The sequence below is a fragment of the Mirounga angustirostris genome, unplaced genomic scaffold, assembly GCF_029215605.1.
Source record: "Mirounga angustirostris isolate CCGP_5_RB_7025 unplaced genomic scaffold, mMirAng1.0.hap1 SCAF_10, whole genome shotgun sequence".
Classification (NCBI taxonomy): domain Eukaryota; kingdom Metazoa; phylum Chordata; class Mammalia; order Carnivora; family Phocidae; genus Mirounga; species Mirounga angustirostris.
The window spans coordinates 41,622,135-41,645,342 of record NW_026991718.1 but is presented as its reverse complement, the minus strand read 5'-3'; the positions used below and the strand labels follow the sequence as shown (position 1 = coordinate 41,645,342).

Here is a 23,208-nt window from a genome sequence, read left to right as displayed (position 1 = left end):
TTATCTTTAAAAATCTATGCAAATATATGTAGTCCTGTGAAACCACAAGCAGAGAAGCCCCTTTTGCCAGGCTATCTGGCTGTGTCCCCCTCTGCAGCAGTTGCAAAAATCATGGCTCCATACAAGTGTATAAGCTCTTTCCTGGGGAAAACTGGCAAGCTGAAGCAAGACAGAGAGTGTATTCACAGAGCACCTGCATTACCCACTAGATGTGTGCCAAACCTGAAGCCTGCCCCTCAGGCTGAAGCTCCAGGACAAGCAAAGGAGCCTCCGTCACAGAAAAACTGGGGTCATGTGCCACAGTTGGCTATCCACAGACTATTCTTGGGCAATGCCCCGCAGGTGGCAATCTGCCAAGAACCGGTTGCCACAGTCTCCTGGAACCCAGGAATGCAAGCCACATTGGGCACCAGAACCAGGTGAACAGTGAGCATCCCCTGGGTGGCAGCTTGCCAAAACCAGGGCACCAGCTACGTGTAAAGCTCCCCTCTAGGAGACACTGGCGTTCAGGAACTCAGCAGAGGGAGAGTGTGAAGATAGCACCCACCCAACAAGGTTTCTGGAAAGTTACAGTCAGCCCCAAATGATGTATTTAATTAGAAGCCTGCCCCTTGGCCACAGCCATTCTGATTAGCTACTTGGCCTCCTTCACAGGACAGAGCTCCTGGGTCCATTGCCTCTTGCTGTGCCCTGGGGAGGGTAGCTGTTTAAGAATTCTTTCTTCTTCATTGTTTAGAGTCCTGTGGGACCCACAAGAGTAAGGCCCACTGGTTGCCAAGGCCAGGCAATATATTAAGTGTCTCCTGGTGGTAGCTGTAAAAATCAGGGAGTTACGAGCTCCTTTCTGGGTAACATGAACTATTACACCCCTTGTGACCAGGAACACAAGCACCCCTAGCCTCTAGAGCCAGGCACTGAAGAGACATTTTCTGGATGGCAGCTACAAAGATAGGGACGCTGGATGTATGTAAAAGCTCCCTTTGGGGAGATACTGGTGCTCTGGAGCACTGCAAATACAGAGCCTGAAGATGGAATGGCACCTGCCAGGCTCTGGCCAGGAAGGTGTTCCAGCAGTCTCCTAGATGTGTGTCTTAAGCCTGCCCCTCTGGCTTGCATTTTAATATGAGAAGGTGAGCCTCCTTTACGTTAAGTCTGGCTGAGCCCTTGGGTGGCTAAGTCTGAGGGCATTTACCCTTTAAGAATAGTCTCCCAGGGGCGCCTGGGTGGCTCAGATAGTTGGGCGTCTGCCTTCGGCTCAGGCCATGATCTCCAGGTCCTGGGATCAAGCCCCGCATGGGGCTCTCAGCTCAGCAGAGAGTCTGCTTCTTCCTCTCCCCCTGCCTCTCTCCCTGTTTGTGCTCTCTCTGACTCTCTCTCAAATGAATAAATAAAATCTTAAAAAAAAAAAAAAAAAAAGAACAGTCTCCCAGATCATTATGACCTTGTGGGTCTCGGCCCTGAGCCCTGTTGTTTTCAAAGGTAGATGTTTGGGGGGCTTATCTCTTAGGTGGAAGTCCTAAAAGTTGAGGTGCTTGATGTGGGGTTTGGATGTTTTGCTCCTCAGGGAAAAGCTCTGAGTTTTGAGTTCCCTCCAGGTGTGTGACAGGTTGGGTTTTATGGTAAGATTGTGTCCCAGTCTCCTACCTGCTTCAGTGTGGTTTTCTTCTCATTTGCTCAGTTTGTAGTTGTCACTCAGCCAACCTGTGGAGTTTTTTAAGAGGAAATTGGTCTATACATATGTAGCTGTAGACTAAATGTATCCATAGTAGGAGATGAGTTCAGGATTTTCCTAGGTCACCATCTTGAACTGGAACTTCCATATTCATTTTTGAATGTATTAATCATTATATTCTCTATGTGTATATATGTGTGTGTATTTATATATAATAGTCACATATATATAATATTCACATATATATGTATACATACACATACATATTCACACACATGCTCATATAAGTATAAACCACATATATTCACACTCTTTTTTTTTTTACTTTTTTTAAATTAACATATTATGTATTATTTGTTTCAGGGGTACAGGTCTGTGATTCATCAGTCTTACACAATTCACAGCGCTCACCATAGCACATACCCTCCCCAATGTCCATCACCCAGCCACTCCATCCCTCCCACCCCCCTCCACTCAAGCAACCCTCAGTTTGTTTCCTGAGATTAAGAGTCTCTTATGGTTTGTCTCCCTCTCTGGTTTCATATTGTTTCATTTTTCCCTCCCTTCCCCTATGATGCTCTGTCTTGTTTCTCAAATTCCTCATATCAGTGAGATCATATGATATTTGTCTTTCTCTGATTGACTTATTTCACTTAGCATAATACTCTCTAGTTCCAGCCACGTCGTTGTAAATGGAAAGATTTCATTTTTTGATGGCTGTATAATATTCTATTGTGTATATATACCACATCTTCTTTATCCATTCATCTGTTGATGGACATCTTGGCTCTTTCCATAGTTGGGCTATTGTGGACATTGCTGCTATAAACATTGGGGTACACATATTCACACTCATTCTAAATGGTCATTTTGGTCAAAACCAAATCAAAAGCCTACTCCAGGATCTATATGCCATTACATTAAGTATAACCAGATATTCATTAAGTACATTATATATGTGTGATTTTCCAAAGTGAGGCTAGATAAGCAATAATAATCATATTCTGTCCTACCCTTTGAAACCATAGTCTGTAATGATGATAAGGCCTGAGGTTATTCCCATGTAATTACATCAAGCAATTTGATACATATGATAGTCAAACCCTTGATTGTGTTGCTTTAACACAATACTATAATCGGTGGATATAACTATTCATTATAAATGGTTAGTACATCATGAATGAGCAGATGGGTAGATGACTTCTAATACTTCAGTTATGTCATCTGCTAATCTTAACAAATGACCAGAAAGAAACACAAATCAATTTCAAAAGATTTTAAATCTGGTTTAAAAAGGAAGCTTTTGAATTTTGTAGGTCCATTTCACATATTTATTAAAATACTGCACAATGATATGCATTTTAAATAATGTGCTTTCACAGATGTGTTGTTTGATGCTAAACATAAACAACCTAATGTTTTCAAAATAAATAGAGGGTTGTTTGAAAATACTTAAATCATATTATTTTAGAGTTTGGTTATTTTTCTTAGAATCTTTGTTTTCTAATTAAATATACATTCATCATTTACCACTTAATATCATTATAACAAATTACAAAAGCAGACTCACTTTGTTGACTTGTTTTCACAAAGTAAAATTGAATGATGTTAAATAATAATAAACTAAAGCTATTTGATGTAGCAAATGCAAAATCAAAATGTCTGGTGACATCCAAATTCGCACCCAGAGGAACAGAAAGATGATGAAAGAGTTGTTATTTTGAGAACACAGAGATCACAGAGCCCTAAGAGTTATGCAGTGCTGGAGTTATGAAGAACATGAAGGACTTCCTTTAATTTTAAACTAATAGTTGGGGAATATCTGAGTCAAAATACATGGAGCCTGAAGTAGTGCTATAGTTATTTTGCTTTCATGAATTCTCACTTTTGAAATTTCTTATCTCTTATTTTCATATATTATTCATACCGGGAATTATAGATATATTAAGACTAATGAAATCATTTTTCCATTGGTGGGGGAAATAAACAACTTTACATCTAATAAAAGAGCAACACTTTAGAATAATTGAATGTGCAAGATGTTTCTTGATTTGCCAAGATAACGGTGCTACCTCTGGTAAGATAACATAATATGTGGGGGAAGACAAATCCAAGCTTTGTTTGACACACATACAAATGTTAGGAAATGTTTGCAAATGTTAAAAGTTTTATGTTTAATTTCTTATCATTTTGAGTTAATAATTAATGAGAAATTTGTCTTTTTATCACAGTTATTAGACTAACACAGATCAGAACTCAATATGAGTTATAAAGCACATAGGTATAAATTACACTAAAAATAAAAAAGTTCCATTTTTTTTCTTCCACGAGCCTGGGTGGCTCATCTTCATATTATGCTTTATCTGGAATATATTCATTCTAGTTGCAAGAGAAATGAGGATATGCTCCAAATACAGAAGCCAAAATTCTAAAGTAACTCAGAAATGCTTTATATGCTGCAAAACTGAAGAAATTGGGAGGTTTCAAATGGAAAAGAGAAGATCATGAAGTATTATGAGAGATCTCATGGCGGGGGGGGAAGCAGACTTCTTTCCTGTGTCTAGGGACCAATAAGATGTTATATAGACCATTCTCTTCCTTGACAATTCCCCACGTTTCTATCATCACATAAAGCTTTGCTGGGGTGCCTTGGTGGCCCACTCAGAAGAACATGCGACTCTTGATCTCAGGGTCGTGAGTGTGAGTTGGGTGTAGATATTACTTAAATAAATAAATAAATGAAAACTAATTTAAAAAAATGCTGGGCTGATACCATCTCCTCTACATAGCTTTATTTATGTCTTCCCTAGAAAAATAAAATACATCAATGTGTATATTATGTTTATAAATATATCTATAAAAACACTTAGCACTTTATATTATGTATCAAATAGAAATCAATCTTGTTTATCAATTCAATCACTCCCACCATAGGTATTTATTGAGAACCTATTCTCTATCTGCAATAAACTAATGAAAAAGCACAGCTATTGTCCCTGAAAAATTCACTGATTCATTTATTATAGTAATATCAAATCATAAACATAAAATGTAAGAAGCATAGCAGATAACATTTTAAGTGAATTTTCTATTGCTCTGATGTTGGATGCAAGTTTTTTTACATTGTTGTTCACCATACAGGAAAGATGTGGAAGGAATTCAAATATTTGTACAATAATTGGATTAGTCTTCAGTGTCTATTTTCTAATTTAAAAATTCAATAATTCTCATATCAAAAAACAATAAAATACTTAAGACTTGCCAAATGCAAGTTAAGTATCAAATGATTCTCCAACTTTGCATGTAGAAGATTCCTTACTTATAGTCACATCTATGAATTGGGTCCTCCTGTATATATAGGTGAGGTCTAGTCTTCACCCATATTCATAGACACATTTTACATGTGGTTGATATTAACAGATGCGAAATGTTTAAAAAGATGCCAATCTCTGTGATTCACACCTTTTTATTTTATCTTGGGTTTAAATAAAAATAACCAGAGGCATAGTTTTCCTTTCTTATCTATAATACTAAGTAGCATTGTACAAGAACAAATTTTAATGTTTTTTCTTTTAACAAAGACTTTGAGGAATACCCAAGTAATGCCCCCAAATATTGGAAGTGTAACATTGATGATTTACCAAATTTCAACTATAATATAAGTACTTCAGCTTTTACCTCGGTGTCCTAAAGGCTTATCTGCATTCCTAACCTAAAGGCCTATACCACCATCTCAAGTGCTGAACTCATTATCTTCACCAAGACAGGCTTGTTTTCAAAATACTTCTGCCTTTAGAATATTCTTCTGCCCTTCTTTCCAACCTTGAAATCTTACGGTTTTATCACTTCAGTTTGTTTTAAATATTTCTTGCAGAAATATAAATGATCTATTTCTTTGGAGTCCCTCTTAAACAACTAAACAGTGTCTGTTGATGTTACAGTGCTAAGTAAGACAGGTAATTTCATTAACTTTTCATAATATAGAAACAATCCAGTTATTGAATTTAAACCTAAGTATCTGTTACTTAGATTGCTAATTTCTTGGTCTGCATTTTTTTTTTTGTTATACATTTTTTGGGTAATAAGATAAAGTTACACAATATAAGGGAAGGTTTAAAAAATCGGTTTATTTGCTTGAACAATGCAAAATACATTGTTATTTGACTAATGATCAACTAAAAATAAAGTTTTCTAAACACCAGCAAAGGTAAACACATGTTCTACTGGCTTTAAGTAAAAGCATGTATTGAATTTACATGGTTTTTATTTGAAGCAAAACAATTGCATAGGGTCAGAAAATGTAAAGGACTCATGAGATCCCAAAGCCTCTATAAGGATAGATAGAATGATACATTAGAAAAAAGAAAGTGAAGAGGGCGCCTGGGTGGCTCAGTCGGTTGGGTGACTGCCTTTGGCTCAGGTCATGATCCTGGAGTCCCGGGATCGAGTCCCGCATCGGGCTCCCTGCTCAGCAGGGAGTCTGCTTCTCCCTCTGACCCTCCCCCCTCTCATGTGCTCTCTCTCTCAAATAAATAAATAAAATCTTAAAAAAAAAAAAAAAAGAAAGTGAAGACAAACACAGTGAGGTTGGACTTCAGGCACACCCTGGACATCTTTTCGGTTGTCATATATAGATTGTGCATTTGTATTAGGAACCACCCTGATACACATGAGAGAAGCCAAACCACAGGATTACTAAGGTGTCTTTTGTACCCTACTCGTCATGTATCTGAAATCAAGCTCTGTAATCTATTGTTTAGCAAGATGAAACCCATCAATCTGATATTTTCATTAAGTAATGTAGAAAAGCTAGTAAAGAGATCATTCAGGGGACTTTCAAACTATAAACAGCATATTATAAATTGCTAGCTAAGACATTTTCTTCTAATGTTGGCTAAGGTCAGTACCAGGTATCTTTCAGGCATCTCAGAAATAAGCGTGGTGATATCACATACCAGGTATCATTTAACCCTATTTTTAGGCAAAACTAAATTTATAAGAAGTGGTAAGCTGAGTACTATGACCCATTCAGCCCACATTAATATTTCTTACAGTAGCATCAATGGATTTGTTACTGGAGACCCTGGTAGTAACTTTTTAGGATAAAAATCTTCCTTGGAAATTTTAAGGATAGATAAAATGACAGTTAATTTTCCCAAAGGATTAATTCAAAGCAGAATTAATTCACTGGATTTTGTTGCTGTTATTATTGAAATATATTTTACAAATAACATTGTATAAATTTAAGGTATACAACATGTTGACCTGATACGCTTACTTATTGTAATATGATTGTGGTTGCAGTGATACTTAGCACCTCTATCACATCATAATTATCATTCCTTTTTTTGTGGTTAGATAATTAAGATCTATTCTCTTAACAGGTTTGGTGATTATAATACAATATTGTTGTCTCCATTGACTATACTGTGCATTAGATCTCCAGGACTTATTTATCTATGAGTTACAAGTTTGTACCCTTAAACATCTCTCCGATTGCCCCACCCCCAACCCCTGGTAACCACCATTTTACTCTCTGTTTTTACAAGTTTAGCTTTTTCAGATTCCACATAGAAATGATATATAGTATTTATATTTCTCCATTTGACTTACTTCACTTTTGGCTTTCATTTTAATCTAAAAATATACTAATTGAAAGACATAGTGATTTGTTTCTATGAACCTTTTAATGGACCTCAAATGTGCAGATCCAGGATAAGCCACTTTACCATTATTATTTAATCTTGACCAAAAAAAGAAAAGAAAAATTTGTTTGTGTTCCAATTTACTAACTGGTTATCTAAGTTTCAGAAAGGGTAACAAATTTGGCAAAAGTCGCAAAGCTATTAAGAAGTGGAGCTTGTATTCAAACCTTCTTCTCAAAATCCGTGCTTATTAGGTTTATCTGTTCTACCATGTGTCTGGCTTATGGGCCCCATGAACATCAAAGGTTTCTCATAAAATTATATTTAATGCTGCATTTTACTATCTTAAAACTTTTTTTTAAAGTTCTCCCTTGATATAAGAAATGCTTTGAGAATTAAGCCAGAAATGCTGCAGAATACTAGAATGCAGTAGAGCAATTCATGCTCCAGATTTTGGTCAAAGGGCTTTGACAAGTCCTGCCACTTACTGTTTCTGTGTCTTTGAACAAAGACACAATGAATGTGAATATTGGTTTTTTTTTTGTTTTTAGAATAATTGCCCAATAGTCTGATTATTTCCTCCATCCTATTAGCAATCATTGAAAACAATCAGGTCACTAAAACAAACTCATTCATTTGACAGATGGTCATATATTCTTTTAGTAAGCACATAACCTGAGTATGACTTCTTCTTTTTTATTTGTCTATGAAGGAAGCTAATATCACAAGTATTAAGTCTTCAATGGTTAGCATTGATTTAAGCATATTTGGGAAAAAATACGCAGGACACTTTAAAAAGAAATGCAGGGTTTCTAAAAAAAAATATGAGATATATTATAGAACACCCCAAGCAATGTAAAAACAATTTAAATAATTGCAGGGAGACATGTCGTTCCATTATAAACTAGATTAACAAGGCAAGAAAATCTAAGAGAAGAAAGTACTCTATAATTATTTAACTGGGGAAATGGTATATAAAAATGAAGCTGTCCTGAAGACAAATTACATATATATAATGTATAATATATAATGCATAAATTTATATAAATTTTTAAATATATTTATATGAAATTATACATATATAAAATTGGAAACAGTTATGTGCAGTCTTTATAAAAAGTGATGAATAATCAATCTAGCCTCAATTTTAGCAAGTGGGTCAATACACCCCTCCAAAAAATAAGAAGAAAGCATGGGAAAAGGGAGGAATGAAATATATATTATAAGGAGTAGGAGATTTGGTGTAGAGCCACTTAGGGAATAATTAGTATTCTTTACTGAAATACAAACGGTGTTTCTATTTATTTTACTTCAAAAGAGCATTCATACCTCATGAATGGAATTGTTAATAAGCACTCAAAATTGGAGGGCAGAAGAAATACCCACAGAACCCTACAAAACTTTAAAAAAAAGTAGAGTATGACAGAAACAATATTAGGTTGGGAAATTGTAGGAAGACATTTAATTCAAACTCTAACCCCAAGTATGATATCCATAAAGGGTATGAAAAAAACTAGGTGTACTCTTCCTACACCTTTCTTACCTTTCCCTCTAGGAGCTCTGTCCATCAGGAACAAGCTAAGATTCCAGACTGTCTATACTGTGTCTTAATGGCACCAGACCTCATGCTGCTATTGGCTCAAAGTAACTGAGAATTTACTCAGATGAAGTGACCCATAGCTTTAAATATACAAATAGTCTAAGTTTCTAAATGTCCCAATATCTTCCCACCCCTACCAGCACCTGAGCAAGTGTGATTAGTGTGGTAACAAGAATGGCACAGAACAAGCAAGTGTAGGCAGACTAATTTTCCTAAAAAGGAAAACAGAAATGGGGTCAATGTTTATGATCAATGTTAGATTGAAAATGTGTTCTTTTGAATATTGGAAAAATAAAGTATATTTTTTTTGCTGATAGAAATGATGTGTTAGTAAGGGACAAGAATAACAAGAGAGAAAGGGGAATATTGCTGGAAGATTGGTCAGGGAATGGAAAGGAAGTCTACTGGACATACAAACTTTGATCTCATCTGGGAGCATGGAGTTCTGATCGAGAGCAGCTGGGGAAGAGGAAAGACTGATGATGAAGTTACAGGTGCAGATGTGTGTGTTGCTGGGAGCTATAGGTGTTTTCAGCTGATTGTGTCAATTTTCCCCCCAAAACAAGGCCATGAGATGAAAGTGAAGATGGGGAATATGGTGGAGGATGTTTGAGGAAAGAGGAAAAGATTTGAAATACTCATCGTATTGAATGGTTGGAGGAAGATCAATAATAAATCACTGGGAAAAAAAGGCCAAGGATTTGAAGAGCCAGGGAAGCAGAAGGGTCATCTAGGTACATATGAAAACACCAGGGGCAATGGCAAAAAAAGCAGCATTGGAGAGAGTGACAGCAAATCAAGAGTAAGTGATAAATCAATGACTTAAGAGTTCATGACTCTGGGAGCTCTAGATGATTATAACATGGGGATGTACTGTTTTTAATCGAATGACCAATAACAGGCAAATGGAATATACGATTAGAGGAAATCAGCTTTTTCTCATTGGTAGTCTCATTAGTTGTCCATACTTTGGTGGATTCTACAATTATCCAGTGTCTGACTACAAACTGAATTTTATCAGCCTAATATTGAATGATAAGACTTTGGAGATATATTTTATAATGACCAAATGTAAAGAGATACTGACAAACAAATCATAATGGCATTTAGTTATATTAGAAACCTCTCTGCACACAGAATTAAAGCCTTCTCCAGTTGTGCACACAGTTTCAAGAAGAGGACACCATATGTGTTGAAATGTATAGAACTTATTGTAGTTGCACATTATTTATGTCTTATTCATGTCTGTGTGGCTTAGGGATTTGTAATTTAACAGAAAAAAAAGACAATACAGGGCATATGAAAGCTTTTAATCTAAAGCTATGGATTTAAGACTTTTTTCTCTATTTATTGTATATAAAATATATTTTTCTAATAGTATATATATTTTCAATTTATATTTGTGATCATTTCTTTTCATCTAAAAATAATTATGGTGGATAATATCTTAATTTTAGAGATATTTAAACTGAGAATCACATAGACAGAAGCCAATTAACATATCAGAAACAAAACTGGCCTTTGTTGAAGCAGGGATTCAGACTCCTACATTATCAAGAGGTCATTCTCCTTTTATACATATTCAAACCCTCTGTATCTTTGAAGTCTCACTTCTTGATAAAATCTTCTCCAGAACTCTGCCCATAAATATTTTTAATCTTTTCTGAATGCCTATTGTGTTTACTCTCTTTCCCACACATTCAGGTATGATATAAGAGATAAATAATGAGTTTATGCATTTTCTGTATGTCATCACTTAGTTGGAGTAAATACCTAATTTTCTAATATAGTATTCTCAGTTCAATTACTTGGTTAGATAAATATTGCATCTGTAGCCCAGGTTTTTCTCTGAAAGTACCAATTAAATTTAAGTAGGATGATCATTTATCAGGGAATATGATTTGACTCTTTGTTTTAAAAGATGGTGATTGGTACACCTGGGTAGCTTAGTTGGTTAAAGTCCAACTCTTGATTTCTGCTCAGGTCATGGTTTCTGGGTCCTGAGATGGAGCCCCGCATTGGGCTCCACAGTCTCTCCCCCTGCCCCCCTCCCCCCACTCACGCTCTCTAAATAAATAAATAAATAAATAATAAATAAAATCTAAAAAAAAATGATAGTTATTGCTTCATGTTGGTGAGTGGATCACTGATCCCAACGATGGCTACCAAAATGTGACTCCATGCAGCTCATATTCACCTGATTTACACAGTGATTCATTAATATCATCAATGTTAAACAAAGTACAATGTTAAAAAGCCATTTCTAGATTTCTTTTCCTAGCTCAAATAATGTAATACTAAATGTTACAGAATAACAGATTGACTGATTAGTCAGTCCTCTCTATGCATATCATTTACCCTAGTTCTGGCCATCTTGTTTTGGTTAGAGTTTACAGACCTTCTAGAAGCTCACAGATTTTTCCAGTGCAAGATCGACTCTCCTGGGAATAAGAAAGGAATGAGAGATTTATTGTAATTTACATACTGTTCTTATAATTGGTCATGAGAATAACTATTTTTATTCTGTCAAATAAGATTTATTTCAAGAAACCTTAGCATCTATAAAAAACAAATCTCAGTAATTGACTACCTTTCTCCCCCCCCCAACTAAATGTACAGTTGTAAATTTTCCTAAAAGTCTGAGGATGCTTCTTAAACAGAAGTTTAGAAGGTAATGTAGAAGCTGCTAATTAGTAACAAATGCATTATTTATGGATGCCTAAAAAAATTATTTAAATGACCCTTAAGTTAACAATGTTGCAGAATTAAATTTTAATTGGATACGGTTTCATTGTTTTTGAGATGCAGTGGGGTTTTTGTTCATGTGCTTTTTTATAGAAAAAATATAAAAATATCTCTCTGACCAAAGTTTCTTTGCATAAGAATGCTTTCTACAGTAAATCTGGCTGTACTTACACAACAGAGCTGTGTTTGTGTGTGTGTGCATGTGTGTGTGCATCTTGCTTTGTCTAGAAAGTACATGTTCAAAATTATATTAAGTAGATTATGTTGGGTGCTCTGTGCCAAATGTCAAAATGGCCAAGGACATTTTGAAGATATATTCACCAAATTGTAGAGGATGTCCTAGGTATACACATATTCAGCATGCTTTCCTCCACTATTCTCATCCAGCTGTAATTTTGTAAAATTAGAATTGATCCTACATCCTACAAGTAATGAAGAGAATACAGAATCGATTTGATGATGGAGAAATCTAATCAACAAAGGGAATAATCAAAGTAAATAGGTGAGAAACAAAGAAGCCATCCTAAAGTGAGCAAAGGGCCCATTAATGCTTAGAACTAAAGCTACAACTGTAAAAACTTGCAACTGTAAGATTATAGAGATGGAAACGGTGGCATAAAGGAGGAGAGCACTTGTAAATATGCTATTCATTTTTTTCTTTTCTTTTGTCTTTAAGAGTCCATAGATACTATCTTAGGTTGAAATATATCATTAGAGAAATGACCTAATACATTTAAAGTTTTTACTTTATTTCATTTTCTCTTTTCCTTTATATGTTGAAAGGACATTTTGTGCAATGCTATATTTTGTAATAAGGAAATATATAATTGAAGTTCAGCTATTTTTTCAATTTCAGTAAGACTTATTTTTTATTAAATTCAATTTGAAGTCCATACTTTTTGCACAAATTACTATGAGCATGGTTCTGTTAAATTCCATCTATATAGTATATTTTAGTATCATTTTGCTTTTTTTTTAAGATTTTTATTTATTTATTTGACAGAGACACAGCGAAAGAGGGAACACAAGCAGGGGGAGAGGAAGAGGGAGAAGCAGACTCCCCGCTGAGCAGGGAGCCCGATGCGGGGCTCGATCCCAGGACCCTGGGATCATGACCTGAGCCAAAGGCAGACGCTTAACGACTGAGCCACCCAGGCGCCCCTCATTTTGCTTTTATACATACATACTATCTGGAATGATGTTTATTTTGGGGTTGAAAGATTATGCTATATTTTTGGTTTCTATATTTTATTTATATTGCAAAAGATGTGTATGTGTGAGTGTGGAAGAGGTTTGGCATCCCCATGTTTCAAGTGCTAGGTACAGATTAGGCTTTCCTAAAGGTCAAATTTGTGCTCCTTGCCAGGTCCTCTAAATTGAGAATTGAAAAATGTGATTCTGAACAATACAATGTAAATTGAACTCTGCACTAGGATTTCATTTTTCCCTTGGCAAGAAGGAGATGTTGCCATATATATTCCCAATGTCTTAGTGTTGAGCTTCCAGGGAGCATAGTGCATTTTATTTCATAGCATAGGACAAGTACAATCCTAGATATCTTTAATCACAACACAGAAATATTCTGCTATACAAAAAGATATTAGATGATGCCTTTTCTAATTTGTTTTGTGGATAGAAGAGATGAATAATTGAAGTAATCTCTGTAAGCCTCAGATACAATAATCAACAGTTAGAGATAATTATGGATCAATTATAGATTCTCCTCTGGGGTGTCCTTAGCATGTTAACTAAACTGTTTCTCCATGTTGTTCTATGTTATCCATAGTACATTCTTTTTTATGTCTAAATAATATTCCATGTGCTTAGATATACCACAACTATTTTATCCATTTACCTGTTGGTGGATTTTGTGTTAGTTCTCCTTTTGGATATTAAAAATAAGGCTGCTATGAACATTCATTTTATTTTTTTTATTATGTTATGTTGGTCACCATATAGTACTTCATTAGTTTTTGATGTCATGTTCCATGATTCATTGTTTGCATATAACACCCAATGCTCCATGCAGTATGTGCCCTCTTTAATACCCATCACCAGGCTAGCCCATCCCCCCACCCCCTCCCCTCTGAAACACTCAGTTGGTTTCCTAGAGTCCATAGTCTCTCAGGAGAACATTCATTTTAAAAGCAGTTTTTGTATGGATATATGCTTTCATTTCTTGCATTTAAATACCTTGGAGTGGAGTAACTGGGTCAGATGGTAGTTATATTTTAACTTTTAAAGAAACTGCCAATGCAATATTACTCAGTAAAAATAGAGAAAAAACTAGTGATGTATATATATACATACACACACACACACACACAATACACATATACAATAACATGTATCAATGTAAACAAAGCAAACACAACTACCAAGAGAACATATTGTATAGTTCCATTTATATGAAACTCTAGAAAATATAAATCTAATCTTTTTTGTTAGAAAAAGCAGATATTTGGTTGCCTGGGCTACTAAAAAGTAAGGATGGATTGGGAAGAGGCTCAACAGAACTTTTTGGGAAATAGCAATATTTTATATTTTTATTGTGGTGAATAGTTATAGTAATATATGTATTTATCAAAAAGTATAAAACTGTATACATAAAATGGATGAAACTTATTTCATATGAATTATACTCCGAGGATGGTAATTCTTTAATGTTGCTTTAAGCTGTGCTTGTATTTATTTCACTTTAGAAATTAGAACTATTCTAGTGTGATTTGCCTTAATGAAATCGACTCACCTAAATTTACTTTATAATTTTCTGTATATTCTTTAATATAAGAATATTGTAAACATTCTGAAAAATATTATATAATTTTATATTTTCATTTATATAAAGGATATTATAAATATTCAGAATGTTATTATATTCTATAAAATTAAGAATAAGAGAAATATAAAGGTTTTTCTGAGGATTAAATATGTTTGTGAATATAAAGTAGCTAGAACAGATCCTGGCATATCAATTCTATATTTCATGCCAGTATATACGCTTTAGAAAAGTATTACGCTTCCCAGTAAGTTTTTTCATGTCAACTGGTGCTTAACTCACATAAGTGCTTCTAATGTAGAATATTTAAGATATAGTGTGAGGTGAAAAGCTGAGGAAATAGTTTTATGACGTTCAAGAAACATTTTACATATGACTATCTGAATATAGGTTCAGATCTGTTACCTGGATGGGATTTAGGTAATAATAGGATTAAGATGCACAAGTATGAACATGCTTACTAAGAATATATAAATATGTTTGTCTTATTTGTTTTTAATTTTAATGCATCAGTTTATTGGTGCCCAGATCACATCAAGGTAAGTGATTAGCAAATATCTTTAAAACTTCATGAATATCTTCTGTAATATCAGAGTAATCTCTTAAAGATGTTGCAAGACACTTGCAAGGCACACACATTAGGACAAAATACATCTTTCAATGGTCTGTGTACAAATAAACTATGTTAGTTGTGGCTACAACCACCATGTGGAATGCCTTGGGACTATATTTAAACTCTTATCCCTGTGTCATTGTCATCCACATAATTACTTTTTTTTGCAGTTTCTTAGTATAAATGCATCTTCACTTTATTGAAGCACAATATTTAAATTATCTTGGCCCATAAGGAAGCTAATGGTTTTGCTTACTCTTTCACCTTACTTCACCCCCTAGTGTACACTTCAGTGTCACTGTTTCCAAATTCATATTCAACAAATCTGTCACTTGGGGAAATTATGGGCTTTGGAGTCATTGAGATGTGAGTTTGGGTTTTTAGGTTTATCAGCACAGTGGCATTTTGACCGTGTCCATTTTTCTTTTCTTTTTCTTACCCCTAAAGATTTTGTTTATTTGTTTGACAGAATGAGAGAGAGCAGAAGCAGGGGGAGCAGCACGCAGAGAGGGAGAAGCAGGTTTCCCACTGAGCAGGGAGCCTGAAGCGGGGCTGGATCCCAGGACCCTGAGATCATGACCTGAGGCGAAGGCAGACACTTAACCAGCTGAGCCACCCAGGCACCCTGCCACCCAGCCACCCAGGCGTCCATTTTTCATCAGCTCTATAGCATTCAGTTTCCTCATTTGTGTGATACAGAATATTATACTTACCTTATGGGATGGTTTTTCAGAATAAGTGAGATAATACAGGTAAAATACAAAGCGGAGTGCCTGAGATAGATAGTACCCTTTGTCACCACTAACATGACCTCCATTGCTCTTAACTGTTGATGAGAGGTATATATATATACTGGATGTGAGTGTTAGCACATTTACTAGCAAAAATGCATATATGTGCATGGGTGTAAGATGGGTGTGGTCAAAGAGAAGCTTGGCTTTCAATACTGGGGACCTTTAGAATGTATTATTGTCTTGTTCTTTTCTTTCTTCCTTCCTTTCATTCCTTCCTTCCTTCCTTCCTTTCTTCTTTCCTTCCATTCTTTCTTTCTTTCTTGTGGTAAGGAGAGGAAAGACCAACTGGAAATAAAATAAAATCTGAGTTCATACCACAGCATGAGGTAGCTACCACATGGGCCAATGAAACTGTCAAAGAAAAGGAGTTTGGAGGATGTTTCTTCCATTCAGTATTTTGCCTAAGGGTAAGTTTGACTTGGTAATTTAGATATTCATCCTCTGTGTATTCTTGCTGCTATGTACAGGTGACCCTTGAAGAACACAAATTTGAACTCCATGGGTCCACTAATATGAAATTTTTCTCAATAAATACAGTAGAGTACTGTAAATGTATTTTCTCTCCCTTATGATGTTCTCAAGAACATTTTCTTTTCTCTATCTTATTTTATTGTAAGAATACAGTATGTGATACATGTAACATGACAAAATATGTGTTTATCAATACGTTATGGTCTTGGTAAGGCCACCAGTCAGCAGTAGGCTATTAGTAGTTATGTTTTGGGGGAGTCAAATATTATACATGGATTTTTGACTGTGGGGTGTTGGTGACCCTAACCCTTGCATTGTTCAAGGGTCAACTGTAAATTCGTCTAAATTAACTAAGGTTTTTGAAAAAAAAGCCCTTAAGACAGAAAGCATCAATCACATCAGAATTTAAAATAAATGTTATTTAATCAGTTCAGTAATAACTTTTGACAGATTAGTTCTGGTATCCACTGTATACTTCCTAAAGATATACAGACTCTCAAATGAAATGTCCTGCAATATAAATCTCACGAGAGACAAATAAATTATACTGCTAAATAAACATTGTTTTTTAGGAAATGAGAAGATAAACACAGTTACATTACAACAAATAATTAACCAAACCTGTGTAGACAGCACCGTCTTTTGTAGAACCTTTGAAATTAGGGTTTTGTTTTGCTTTTTAATTGATGCAAAGGTACTCTGAGCCTGGCTGCAATAAATGTGAAGTTCCTGAATCAATGCCCTGCATTGTGCATTCTGTCATGGTTAAGTTAATGGGAGTGTGAGGTTCATTAAGCAAGTGTTAATGATTTTCTTCCTATATAGTCTGACCCTCACTTAGTTACAGTCAAATATTAATATTACTAGACCTGGTCATCTGTCTTATAAATGCATGTCAGTGGTGATAAGGATGATAATATGGATACTGCTGCTCACTTATCTAGGGAAGAAGTCATTCATTCAAAACATTCCAGGTAAGAATGTGTCTCAGGTTTCACATGGAAAATTGAAAAGAAGCACTATAATGCAGAGCTCTCTGAGTACTCTGTAACATGTGTGTATGTGTGTACACAGTCTTATAAACATACACACAAACATATATATTTCTTACTGTAGGTATACATTAATTTTTTACATCATAAAACTAAATATTAATGTAATAAAAAACTTTTTCAAGGTCATTTTTGTGTAAAGGTTGGGTAGGAAAACATTTTCATAGAGTTGTCTGTATGATCATGACTAACTTTTTAAAAAATTTAATCCTCCAGACTTGCCAGTGGTAACTAGTCTGTTCATTTAAAGATATTTCTGTAGTTTGCTTTCTAGGACTTGCAGTTAAATGCCAAAAGACATTTTTAACACTTATTCAGATTAGCTTTTCCTGTTTTATCTATTTTGAGTATCTCTGAATAAAAACATCTGAAAAACAATTTCCAAATCTTATAACTACATAATTTTGGAGACAGAATTTTATTCCAGGTTTTTTCATAACATTATCTTTGCTTTTACATTAATTGCAAAGACATGGTTCTCACCCTAACAGTTGTGTACTCTTAACAAATTCTATGCTACACTAATAATTATAGCACAAGATCAGTAAAAAAAGAAAAGAAACCGTAATAAACTATTTAGATAAATGCATTGATATATTTTAATATGATCAGTAAGAATCCATAGTATAAATACATTGATATATTTAGATATATAATGATATATTTTGGGGAGCAAGGATTACTTCTCTTTGAAGAAGAATTGTGGAAATTTTCATAAAGTAGTGAAGGAGGTGGCCATTGAATTGGATTCTGATGGCTATGTGTGAATTGAGCATATGGAAAATAAGGAGATGCCTTTCCTGATAGAGAAAGCATGTAAGCAAATCTATTTGTAACCTGTGATTACATGTAGGAAAAAAAAAAACACAATGTCATTTTGGTCTAGATGTTAGAAAATAAATTAGTAATTAATTTAAGCTTGTTTAGGATGTTTCCGTAACTTGACTGTCATCCATCCAGAAAAGGGTTAAGTTCTGGGGCAGAAAATAAAGACTGAGGAAGTGGATATTAACACAAGATCCTTCTTGAAGAAACAACTTTCTCTTCTCCATATGTCGGGGAATTAACTGACTTTAGCTCAGGGTTTCCCAGTTTTCCAGGAGTGGAGACAGAGCCTCTATAGGAAAATAGTTTAGCCAGGTGGGATACAGACTTTAGTAAAATCTTCTTTAGAGCAACAGCCTTTGCTCCATTTTCTGATAATAATTAAGAATAGCCTGCGCCTGTGGTTGAAGCAGAGATCACATTCAGACTAGTCTTTGCTCTCCTTGTGCGGGAGTTGGAGAGGCAGTGCCGCGAGCGAGGAAGGGATGCCAGTGTTCAGCATCCCATCTGCCTCACAGTGGTTGTTCTCAGGAGCCGAAGTCATGAGAGGACAAGTCAGGGAGGCAAAGCAATAAGCCATTTGCAGGACCATTCTAAAATTGTGTTTTAGAAACAGTGAGTATGGAACTTAATTTCTATCCGTAGAATCAATAGAGGAGTTGGGACCTCATGCCATCCAAGTTTAAGTTAGACAAATAGACCAAATATTGGAAATCATATTCAACCAATGGGGAGAACTTCAGCTTTTTCTAGAGTCACCTTCTTCTCACTTCACTTGCTGTTGTGAGATATACCATTTTCTCCCTTTCTGATCATACCTTTAAAAAATGTGTATAAAAATTCTCCATTACAAAACTCCCCAGACCATTTATACATGAAGAGTCACTATGAATTTTAAAGAAGGGAGTATGACATAGAGGATCCCACTATCTTATTTGAACACAGAAGCTATCTGTGGAAATTGTATTTGCTTAGAACATATTTTGGGCAACACAACCAATTCAAGAATAAGGCTCTTTGAATGGTAAATAGGTTTTTACAGCTTCTTATCTAAGGTTCTCTCTCCAACTCTAATAATACAATTACGGGTTTTATAAAATTATTTCTACTCCCAATACTTCTGTTTTCACTTCCCTCCTAAAAAAGAAGTGTTATTGTATGCGTATAATATTACTTCCAGATTTAAGTCTGAAATTCAATGTGTAGACTTGATCTGTATGTATCCACTTTATCAATTTGCAAACATTATAGAGCATCTGTGATTCAGCATGGGGCAATTTTTTATGTGAAGATATTAAGATTTCTCCATTACTGCTGAATGCTGTGCTCTAATTCTCACCAAAATTTTTACAGCCCTACATGTATTGACGGGAGGGCATCAAAGTTCAATAGCCCAAGAGTCACAATTCAATCAGTTAAATAAAACCAGGAAGGGATTAAACTATGACAATTAGACCATAAATGTCAGATTAATTCACCTTCACTTTAATATTTCAGGCATTAAATATTTTAAGAAGTGATTTTTCTTATAGACTGAATGTAGAATTGGATAATGGAAATTGGCTTATGAAAAGGGGAACATTTATTCTCAGGCATGTACCAATGCTAGTTTTATATACTACTGAGGCTTTATGAACTTTTCTGAAATCCACATTACCATCTGGAACTTACTTTATGAGTTCCACTTTAAGAACTTCAAATAGTTTTGTAAGAAACCTAAAAGGAAAACAAAACAAAACAATAACAACAATAGAAACTTCTTTACAGGCTTTTTTCCTTAGGTAGTTAATAGGTAGTGCTGGCAAGTTAGCTCACTAATTTAAGAGCTGATGCTTGTGAATCAGTGTCATTGGTTCTTCCAATTAGTTGTGTTGCTCCTCTGGACACAAACCTCCCTGATAACCTTCATCAGGCATCCTGAACACTTCTAACTTTGGTAGCAAGAGGCCATAACAAAGTGAGCCATGAGAACCCAACACAATCCATGGTGTTATTTACGAACAAGTAAGAATGCATGCCCCGCTGACCCTGAGGAAAGAATATCATTCTTATACAGGAAAGGTGGAATATTTTAAAGCTGAGTTGGGACACTGATTGTTCAGAAAATGGCACAACTTGTAATTTCTTGTCCAAAACGGAAGTATCATACAGGTTTTAGTTCAGGGTGACTCATAAAAAATTTGAAAATCAGAGAAAGGATCTATAAATGTAGAACCATTACCCACTTGTAGAGGAACTAGGAAAAATGTAACTGAAAGTTTTGGTAAAACAGAAGTACTTTTTTCTGCAAGTATGTTCTTATAACTTTATTAGTAACCATATTATGTTGTTTATAATCCAACAGAAATTTATATTAACAAAACTTGAAGTTTAAACATAAAGCATCATTTGAAAGTATGAGACAAAACATGTTTATTATTTGTGTTTTATAATTTGAACATAACTTTTTTCATCACAATTGGGCATTCGGTCAAGAATTATAGGATAGGTTTTCTATTCCATTCTATTGATCTATGTGTCTATTTTTGTGCCAGTACTGGACTGTTTTGATTACTATAGCTTTGTAATATAACTTGAAATCCAGAATTGTGATGACTCCAGCTTTGCTTTCTTTTTCAAGGTTGCTTTGGCTATTTGAGGTCTTTTGTGGCTCCATACAAATTTTAGGATTGTTTGTTCTAGTTCTGTTGGTATTTTGATGGGGATTGCATTAAATGTGCAGATTTTTGGGGTAGTGTAGACATTTTATCAATAGTTGTTCTTCCAATACATGAACATGCAATGTCTTTCCATTTCTTTGTGTCATCTTCAGTTTCTTTCATCAGTGTTTTATAGTTTTCAGAGTACAAACATGTTTGCAAATATATATGCATATATGTAATATACGTGTGTGTATATATATATTTCCTTTTAATCCATACGAAAATAATACATTCAGATAGAAAAATAGGCAAAGTAAATGAATAGGCAGCTCTTATGAAGGAAATATCACCCGCCCAAAAAAGGGACAGTATTTTAATTAAAAAAATTATCAGAGAAATCAGAGAAATGCAAATTAAAACAGATATACCATTTCACTGGTAAAAAAATTAAATCCTTGGGACGCCTGGCTGGCTCAGTCGTTAAGTGTCTGCCTTTGGCTCAGGTCATGATCCCAGGGTCCTGGGGTCGAGCCCCACATCGGGCTCCCTGCTCAGCGGGAAGCCTGCTTCTCCCTCGCCCACTCTCCCTGCTCGTGTTCCCCCTCTCTCTGTCTCTCTCTCTGTCAAATAAATAAATAAAATCTTTAAAAAAAAATTAAATCCTACAATACACACTGTTGACAAACTTATGGGAAATAAAAACTCTCACATTTTCTTTTGGTAACCATATGAATTGCTAAAGCAGCTTTGAATAACAAAATATAATTACTAATTAAATAGCAGTCTAGTCAAGATAAAAATGCACATAGAATGCCTCCCATCAATTCTACTCTAAAATATACTCTCTGTAGGAATTCATTAAAATTTGACCAACGACTTGCAGATCCTGCGCCCGAGGAGACCCACGCAGCTGTCTTCTTCCCGCGACTCTCCCAGCGGGTTCTCTCTGGGCACAATGGCAACTCTTAAGGAAAAACTGATTGCACCAGTTGCAGAAGAAGAGGCAACCGTCCCAAACAATAGGATCACTGTAGTGGGTGTTGGATAAGTTGGTATGGCGTGTGCCATCAGCATTCTGGGAACATCTCTGGATGAGAAATGATGGATCTGCAACATGGGAGCTTATTTCTTCAGATACCTAAAATTGTGGCAGATAAAGATTACTCTGTGACTGCCAATTCTAAGATTGTGGTGGTGACTGCGGGAGTCCGCCAGCAGGAAGGAGAGAGCCGGCTCAATCTGGTGCAGAGGAATGTTAATGTCTTCAAATTCATTATTCCGCAGATAGTCAAGTACAGTCCTGATTGTATCATAATTGTGGTTTCCAACTCAGTGGATATTCTCACATATGTTACCTGGAAACTAAGTGGACTACCCAAGCACCGTGTAATTGGAAGTGGCTGTAATCTGGATTCTGCTAGATTTCACTATTTTACGGCTGAAAAACTTGGCATTCATCCCAGCAGCTGCCATGGATGGATTTTGGGAGAACATGGTGATTCAGCTGTGGCTGTGTGGAGTGGAGTGAATGTGACAGGTGTTTCTCTTCAGGAACTGAATCCAGAAATGGGAACAGACAACTACAGTGAAAATTGGAAGGAAGTACCTAAGATGGTTGTGGAAAGTGCCTATGAAGTCATCAAGCTAAAAGGATATACCAACTGGACTATTGGATTAAGTGTGGCTGATCTCATTGAATCCATGTTGAAAAATCCATCCAGGATTCATCCAGTGTCAACAATGGTGAAGGGGATGTATGGCATTGAGAACGAAGTCTTCCTGAGCCTTCCATGTATCCTGAAAGCTCAGGGCTTAACCAGTGTGATCAACCAGAAGCTGAAGGATGATGAGGTTGCCCAGCTCAAGAAAAGTGCAGATACCTTGTGGGACATCCAGAAAGACCTAAAAGATCTGTGACTTCTGGCTTCTAGGCTGTTGAAATTTAAAACTATGATGTGAATAATTGTGAGCCTTTAGTTTTTCATCCATATACAGGATCACAGTTTGCTTTTATCTTCCTAAATATGTGAATCTGGGCTCACAAAATCAAAGCCCATGCTTGGTTTAATGCTTGCAATATGAGCCCTTGAACAAATAAAATTAACTATTGCAGTGTGAAAAAAAAATGTGACCAAGGAGATGTTTACACAGATTTTTATTGTTGTAATGTTAATAATAGCAATTGTTTTAAAAAACCATAGATGTCAATAAACAGGTGATAAAGCATCCATAAAAAATGATGCAAAAAATTAATGTATATATATATATATGAATATATATTTTTAAATTTTGAGTTAAAAAACAAGTTTTGGAATCATATACAAAGGAGACTATTCACATTATATTCTAAAAGATAAAAACATACTGTTA

General features: G+C 35.3%; 1 protein-coding gene across 1 annotated transcript; it reads left to right on the top strand.

Annotated features, from left to right (window-relative positions):
- The first annotated feature begins 21,930 nt into the window (after positions 1-21,930).
- On the top strand, positions 21,931-22,964 carry LOC123850468 (L-lactate dehydrogenase B chain-like). The gene has a single exon (XM_064572263.1). The coding sequence runs from the start codon at positions 21,937-21,939 to the stop codon at positions 22,753-22,755; it is 819 nt and encodes a 272-aa protein (XP_064428333.1). The 5' UTR covers positions 21,931-21,936; the 3' UTR covers positions 22,756-22,964.
- Positions 22,965-23,208: the final 244 nt, after the last annotated feature.